This window comes from Corylus avellana, chromosome 9 (genome assembly GCF_965113065.1).
Source record: "Corylus avellana chromosome 9, dhCorAvel1.hap1.2, whole genome shotgun sequence".
Classification (NCBI taxonomy): Eukaryota; Viridiplantae; Streptophyta; class Magnoliopsida; order Fagales; family Betulaceae; genus Corylus; species Corylus avellana.
The window spans coordinates 6641077-6649026 of NC_142498.1; the positions used below are offsets into that span (position 1 = coordinate 6641077).

At 38.6% G+C, this 7950-nt stretch overlaps 1 protein-coding gene across 3 annotated transcripts; it reads right to left on the bottom strand.

Annotated features, from left to right (window-relative positions):
* Positions 1–323: 323 nt before the first annotated feature.
* Positions 324–7715, bottom strand: LOC132190156 (SWAP (Suppressor-of-White-APricot)/surp RNA-binding domain-containing protein). Of its 3 annotated transcripts, none has more exons than XM_059605060.2 (5): positions 7628–7715; positions 6589–7206; positions 6102–6474; positions 1725–1993; positions 324–1464 (listed from the first exon to the last, which is right to left on the bottom strand). In XM_059605060.2, exons 2-5 carry the CDS (start codon positions 7136–7138, stop codon positions 710–712), a joined length of 1947 nt encoding a protein of 648 aa, XP_059461043.2. In that variant the 5' UTR covers positions 7139–7206; positions 7628–7715; the 3' UTR covers positions 324–709. The 3 variants fall into 3 exon arrangements, with proteins under 3 accessions (XP_059461043.2, XP_059461042.2, XP_059461041.2); XM_059605059.2 differs by having other exon boundaries at positions 6102–6480; XM_059605058.2 differs by having other exon boundaries at positions 6102–7206.
* Positions 7716–7950: the final 235 nt, after the last annotated feature.

Genomic DNA, 7950 nt, shown 5'->3' on the forward strand with positions numbered 1-7950 from the left:
ATATATCTATAGTTTTTGATAGTATGGATATTAGTGTCAATGTGTTGTATATGCAACTACTTAACAGGCTCAATCCTATCATCATCACCAAAGGGAAGTACATTCAACTATTGAAATACAGTCACTTAAGAGGGGATAAAAGTTACAAAAAAGAATATGTTAGTTAGAACAAAGCTCTTTCAAATTTATCAAAGTTGAACTGGATATTTCTCAAAAGTAAGTGAGCCTCGAAAAGAAAACAATAAATTCCAAATTGGAAGTACTTAACGACAGCTAGGCTGCAAGCCTGCAAGTCCTGGGCCTCCTGGCACAATTCAGCTATCTGGTCTAAGCCAAGAATGGTATTATTTAATCATTCATCATCCATCTTAGATCAAGTCCAAAATGTCTATAAGATGAAAAGAAAGTTTGTATGATATAAAGAAAGCTTCCCAACATGTCAGCATGTTTACAACACAACATGGTTAGTACAAGCAAGCATTAAGATTTCTCAGAATCAAAATTCTAGATGGCACACTAGACTGGTACATGCCAGCATCAACATTTCTCAAAATGAAGAAATCTAAATGGCAACATAGATTGACCAAGTTTGTTGCTCCATACCAAATTGCCATTTGAACTTGGCCTGCTGGTAAAGGAAAGTGATCGACGAAAAAGTCATCGGCTCCCCTTTTCTTCCAATCTTTGATGATTAATAATTGCATGGGTTTTACCTCGCTGCAGCTCTCGCACTCATGGATGAGTGATACGTGGTGCTTCTTTGTTTCCTGTAAGAAGAATAAACATCATCATATTGACTTGATTCATTTGGGTTAGCTGTGGCCCCAAGTCCCAGCCTTCCTGATCCTGTTTTCCGATCTACACTTCCATCAGCATAAGCTCCTGTCTCTTGGTCCACCTGCAGGTTTGGGGGAGGAGGGATGCACGCTCCACCCTTTCGTACTGGAGGTTCTCTCTCATATTCATCATCTTCATCCCTTGAATCGGAAGTAATGGGTCCTTCAGAAGGGTTCACCTCTCCAATATCTTTGAAGAATTTTGACACACTCTCAAGAACTTCAGATTGAGGTACATTAGATGGAGGTATTACAGTAGGTATGTCTAAAGGGCTCATGGGAGAGTAGGGCACCCCGCTACCAATCTGCATCTTTCTGACCATTCCAGGAATGAGACCGGGTGGAAACAATGGATATGGTGGCAATTTTTCACCGCTGGTAGCAGTCGGACCCGGCAATAAATGGGGTGCAGGTTGTTGGTTCCCTGGTTGAACAGAAGATTGTATTATGGGCATGGATCCCACAAAAGCACCACCAGGGACTGAATTTGGGAGAAATTGCTGGGTTAGCACAGATGGTGGCATGGCTTGGGCAGAGGCCGCATGTTTATCAGGATGGTCTTGATCTGGTAAAATCCTGTCAGGTTGCCATTGTTGGATATTAAGGTTTGACGTTTGCTGTGGAAATCCTGCATGAAATAAAAAATTAAGTGCTATATTTCTAGCAAATACACAACAACATCTAGGCCAATGTGTTGAACCAAACACAACCCAATTCCCCCTGCCCTAACTGAAACATACAAAGGGTTTTGGCATGTCCTATTGCAACCACCAAATTGTCTCCTCAATCCCAGCCTTATAACATGGCAATAAAGGGTACCAGCTTTGGCATGCTTTGGACAATGTGAGAACTGCAAGCAAGAGAGAGAGAGAGAGAGGCCTAGCTTACCAGCTGCTGGATCTGCTGAACCACTGGTGGCTGGAGGCCCCGGAAAGGAATTAGCTGGTGCTCCACCAATCATCTCACCCTTAAGAACATCAATAGCACTCGGATCATAAATATCTTTGGAAGCCCACAACTCTAAAATTTTCTGTAACCTTGTCTGATTTTCCTCCTTATTTTGAGGGTTGTGATAAATCCTCCCAAGCATGGAACCTAAAACAGGTTTGAATGCAAGGGCTTCATTATCAAAGTCAGGGCTTGTCCTCCGTTGCAAGCTGTAAATTTTGTACAGCAGAGGTCAATAAGAACCAAAGAAATTAGCATCAGGAAATTTAATATATGTAAACCACAAAACAAAATGCAACTAAGCAAAAAAGTGAAAAACTTACAAAGTAACATAATAGTCCAACACATTGCATATTAAGGATTATGTTTGTTAGTGTACTTCGGCAAGTATTTTGTGTTTTTGGTTTGAAAAAGCGTTTTCTTTTTTATAAAATTAATTCAATCTTATTAGAAAACACAAAAGGGCGCAACCCAATTACACATGAAGTATACAAGAGATGGCCCCAATTAGGAAGAAGAAAAAAAACACAAATCCAAAAATTAAAAAAAAAAAAAAAAAATTAGAAAAAGGAGAACTGTTTGCAGCAGCCAATCCACCTATATAAAGTTTTGAACAAAATAGCTTTTAACTCTATCAATGTTCTCTCACAATCTTCAAAATTTCGCGCATTTCATTTTCTCTAAATACACCAAGCAAAGAGGAACCATTATCCAGACTTCGATATTATGGCGGCTACTATACTGGCATTTCCAACTAACCAACAACTCCACTACCAGTTAGGGCATGACCCATTCAATCCTAAAAAGACAAAAAACCAAAACCCACAAATCTCTAGCTACTTCACGGTGGAGCAAAAGATGATCGATGGATTCTACACTCTTCTTGCACAAACAGCACCAATCCATCACTATGACTTGCAACTTTATAAGGTTATTCAAAGTCAAAATCTTCCCCAAGGCTACTGTCCAAACAAAGAATACCACTCTCAAGAGGGGTCTTGTTTCTCTAAATACTCTTCCAAGGAAAAGAAAAGACAGAATGAGGGCTATGCGCATGATAAAATGATCAGATCTTGAACGTCTGTCTTTTGGAAGGGATCCAACATTTGCTATCCTCACCACCTCGACTCACCTTGATAGTATACAAAAGATTAAAGAACAAAATACGCATCTCCACTGAGGCCTCCTTATACCGAGCAATACTAAGCAGCACCAAGAAAGCTGCCTTCAAGGTCTGGTCTCCCACCTCAAATCTTACAAATCTTGAAAAATCCCCCCACCCCCTGTTATTGTTTTTCCACACCCCTACCTCATAGGACCTAAAAATCAATTTGAAAAACCACCCTCCCCACATGTTGTCATATTTAACCTCCACAACTGATCTCCACAAAACCTCTCTCTCTATGGCGTAGCACCATAACCATTTTCCCAAGAGAGCTCGATTACACAAAAGTAAGTTTCTAACCCCCAAGCCACCTGAGGAAAACAAAGTACAATTTTTTTATCAACTAACTAAATGGAATTTAAACTCATCGCTGACTCCGCCCCACAAGAAATCAAGCTAAGATTCTCCAGACGGATAGCAACTCCAATGGGGATAGGGAAACGGGACAAAAAATATGTAGAGCAAGCTGGTGGGATCTACATTTGAGAAAATGTTGTCTATGGATTACATCTGCTTATGTTGACTTCTTACTTAAAAAAAGCAGGCATAGTATTGACTTCTTACTTTTTTAAAAAAATGGAGTGGTCATGTGGGGGCGGCCATGGGGTGTCAGATGTGCCTAGCCGCTCGTGAACTCAACTCGGCTCAGCTCGGTTAAACTCGATTAAGTCTAAGTTCGAAAAATAAATGAACCGCTCGTGAACACAATAATATGCTCGAATATTAAACGAGACATACTTGTATAAACTCGGCGCGGCTCGGCTCGGCTCGGATAAGCTTGTATAAACTCGTATAACATCATTTTTACAAATATTTTAGTATTATTTTAATTTTGTAATAAGAACATCTTAAGTAAAAGGGAATTCTCTTCCTCTTATCAAAAAAAAAAAAAAAAAAAAAAGGGAATTCTCTTCCTAATATAATAGATATAACTTGAATTATTGTTGTTGTAAGTTTAGTGTTAGAAATTTATGTGTACATGAGTGTGTTTGTGAGTATGTATGGATATATGTGTGTGCCCGTGCGAGTGTGTTTGTGTATGTGCATAACGAATTTATATACATACATATAAACTTGAGATTAGATTATCTAAGATTCAAGTTACTTTATTTAATTAACTCAAATGATAAAATTTTAATGGTATTTAATTAACTAATGATTAATATGGATTTATGAAAAGATAAACAATCATGATATTTACTTTATATAATAAATGTATAAGTCAATTGAACAACTTGTAATAAGTTCGAGCTCAACTCGTATTCGAAATAAAATTAAATGAGCCAAGTTCAAACAAAATATATAGCTCAGTGATAAACTTGAGCTCAACTCATGTTCGAAATAAAATAAATGAGCCAAGCTTGAACATTCAATACTCGACTCGACTCGACTCAAATACAACCCTCCGTGCAACCATCCCACTCCTCCACTAAGGGTGGTCATACGGCCACTCTATTTTTTAAAAAAAATAATTAGCTATCTCCTACCCCTGCAAAAGTTAAGCACTTGTTTTGTCAAAATATTCCTAACATGAAATTTTTTTTATAAAAAGTGTTTTATGCTTTGAAAAGTGTTTTGTATTTTGAATTGTTTGTTAATGTATTTGAGAAGAGTGGGAAATTCAAACTGAAAATAGAAAACAAGAAGAGAGTAGGTTAGCAAACATAGCCAAGAATTCTTTCTTTAAATAATGAAGAAATCTCAAGGACTTGTATCACAAACCACAAGAACTTTTACCCCAGGAGAGATTTAAATACCGGTAAATATTCAATGGGCTATAATAAGCTAAAAATTTAGAAACCAAACAAGAGATACAAGAACCTTGTATATAAGTTTTTGATTATTGGTACAAAGTGAAAAGAGGTTATATATGACAATATTTTCAAACGAATTGGCAGTCCTAAGGACATTAAACAAGTAACTCACCTAACAGAAAAAGTCCATTCCTCCACGCAATCATGTTTAGGATTGTGAACAATCCATAAACCCCAACCCCCAAAAAACATACACACACAACTTCTGACATTGATTAACCTGCAAAGAGCAATATATTCATCCCAACTTTTTCTTATCTTTTGAGCAATATTAAAACTGCAAGGACCCCTCCTAACATATGATTAAATAACCAACCACTTTTTTTTTTTTTTTGATAACATAGGAGAACTTTACTCAGATTAATTGCACATCGCAAACGCATACTGTACAACAATCCTCACCGTTAATTAAACTCCTACGAGTAACTAACCCCACCCACCAGAACCAGTTACCAGGTAACCAAGAGCTTTCACCATTAAATAACCAACCACATTTCACCATTAAAATTTAAACAAGATGAGATGGAAGAAGCTGTGCACTTTTTTGGAGGTGGAACCACAAGTTCAAAATAATTTGGTAGCTAAACTACATTAATTTTGAGGGAGCCTTTTCACTCTTTTTTTGGTTTTTTGGAGGGTTATTGAGGCGTCTAGAGTTCTTTCAGCACCCAATCATTTCCTGCCACAGGCAATCTCAAATCCCACATAAACCCAGTTTTTTGGGAACTACCAGAATATCTCCCTAGGGGTGGCCACCCAAAGTTGGCAGCAATAGGATTCAAACTTAGGACGCTTTGGAAGCTAGAAATCCAAGCTTCAGCCACTTTGATGAAACTCCTTAGCTTTAGCTAAAAAGAGCTTCTGACATTAAGATATTGTGGTTTCTAGGAAGATATTTACAGAATCTGAAAGCCACCTTCATGGAAGACAATTGAGTTGATGGACAACGGGAACAAATAAACATAAACTTCCTAGTTCTAGAAACTAAGGTCCAAAGACTTTGTTATTCATTTTTAGAACAAGCAATGAAAAAAAGTAAAGTTCACTGAGTGAAAGACAAGAAAAGAATAGGGGGCGAAAAAAAAAAGAACATTTGAGTAAAGTTTTGTGTGTGCATCTGTCATTCAAATTATAAATTCCTGCCCGTGTTAACTGCATTGGTCACACCCAAAATACCCACAAACAGTAAAACATAAAAACAAAATAATAAACTCAGTGAGAAAGAGATCTTGCACATAGAGTGACAATAAGGAAAAAACAAAGTGACAGGATAAAACTGCATGAGTAGTAGTCACAAAACTTTCAGACAACATGATTTGTACAGATATATAATGGTACCTGTCAAAAAGAATATCATTGGCAAGATATATTATATGCAGTTGCCTCTCAGAATCATCTAAGACAAAAATCCTCTCTCTCAGTGCCTCGGCCAGAGCCGGCGCAAAAGGAGATCTCTGCATGAACCAATTTTTGGCCCCCTTAATCGACTCTTTCGTACCATTAAGACTATTAAGCACATTATTGAGCTCCATTGCAACATCAGATGGAAGTGGTCCAGAAAGACCTCTAAAAGACTTGGATGCCTGGTCATAATCCGGTCGACCGTGAATCCCAAAAGGCTGAGGATGCATTTGCTGCTGGTCGTAGAATGGCGCAAAAGGAGGTTGGTGCATTTGAGGAGCACCCATCATTGAAGCTGAAACCCCAGCAGCTGCAGCTGCGGCATTAATTGGAGGAGCATTTAAAGGAGATGGATTCATCATAGGATTAGGGGGATGCATCATAGGTATAGAAGACGATGGAAAAGGAGAATTGAAAGGGCCACCTGGAGGATGTGTAGCTAACCAAAGCCGGTAACGGTAGTAACCATGCCCATCCCCACCAAAGAGAAAACCATAGTCTGGATTATCTTGCTGCTTTTCACGAATCATAGCTTCGAATTCAGGGCCATTCTTTGCAGCATACTCAACAAGTTTGTCAATGCGCTTGTGGAGCTCAGGATCAGAAGGGGGAGCAGCTGGGGGTGGAGGTGCATCATACGTACCATGAAAAGGTGGAGGAACAAGGGGAGGGGGTAAATGTGGAGGGAAAGCTGCCGGTGGCTGCTGTTGCTGCTGAAGATGAAGAAGGTGAGGATGGGGTGGAGGATGCGAATGGAGCTGTTGTGGCTGCTGTTGCAGGTGGGGGTGATAAGGGAATTGTTGGAGAGAAGGATGTGGGGGCATGAAAGGAGGACCGTGCACCGACGGCGGAAATTGTTGATGCTGTGGAGGAAACCCAAACTGCTGCTGCTGCTGTATGTTAGGGGGTTGCCGCTGCTGTTGGGCATATGCCATAGCAGAAGCTGATGCATAATCATGAGGCTGTCGATCCATCACCCTTTCCAAGAACAAGCAGGAGAAAAACTCAGCAGCCCTTGTGAAGATCACCAACTTTACCTTCACTAAACACACAAACAAACCAAGAGAACTTCAAAAAACATCTAGCAAAGAGCTATGTGCATTGTCTTGAAGGAAAAACCCAGAAAATGCTACAACATTCTCTCATTGAAACAAATGGCCAATTTTTTGATAGTTTTCTATGTGAAGCTAACTTGAGAATTCGTAACTCCATTACTGCATCAAAAACCCATTTTATATATCCATTTTATATATCTATAATTCATCTCCAAACCCCCATTAGCCATTAGGTCAAGTTTTGAACCCCTAAATACTTTCAACACGCAGAGAGTATGTGATTAGGTGTGGAGTCCCAACAAACAAAACGCACAGACAGAAACAGCTTAGAATTGCGAAATTTTTTGTACCTAGCAAAGCAAGAAAACCAAGTTCTAAGCTTTTAATTCTCAGCAGCCACATACATACCTTTGGGGCTTTATCAATCGTTCGAGCTTTCTACTCTGTTGCTCCGTCTGGTAGATTTTGGGGGTTTTAGGGCTTCGTTTGAAATAACCAGAAACTGGAATTGTACTCTACTTAACTAAACTTTATAAATTTATTGAAAGACCCACAATTATTTTATTATTCACCTCAGACCCATAAATAAAATATTAAGGCATTGTTTGGTCTGCTAAATCCTTTTTTTAGCCCATGCGTCATGCTCACTATTATATCAAAATTTAATAATAATTTCTTATAAATTTTAAATTACATTAATTCAGAAACACAAAAAATATGTTTTAGCATTA

Coding starts and splice junctions, on each gene's coding strand:
- LOC132190156 (XM_059605058.2), bottom strand. CDS start 7,138: ATGGATCGACAGCCTCATGATTATGCATCAGCTTCTGCTATGGCATAT. Junction 1,994..6,101: donor AATGATATTCTTTTTGACAG/GTACCATTATAT, acceptor CAAAATTTACAG/CTTGCAACGGAGGACAAGCC. Junction 1,465..1,724: donor TTCAGCAGATCCAGCAGCTG/GTAAGCTAGGCC, acceptor TATTTCATGCAG/GATTTCCACAGCAAACGTCA.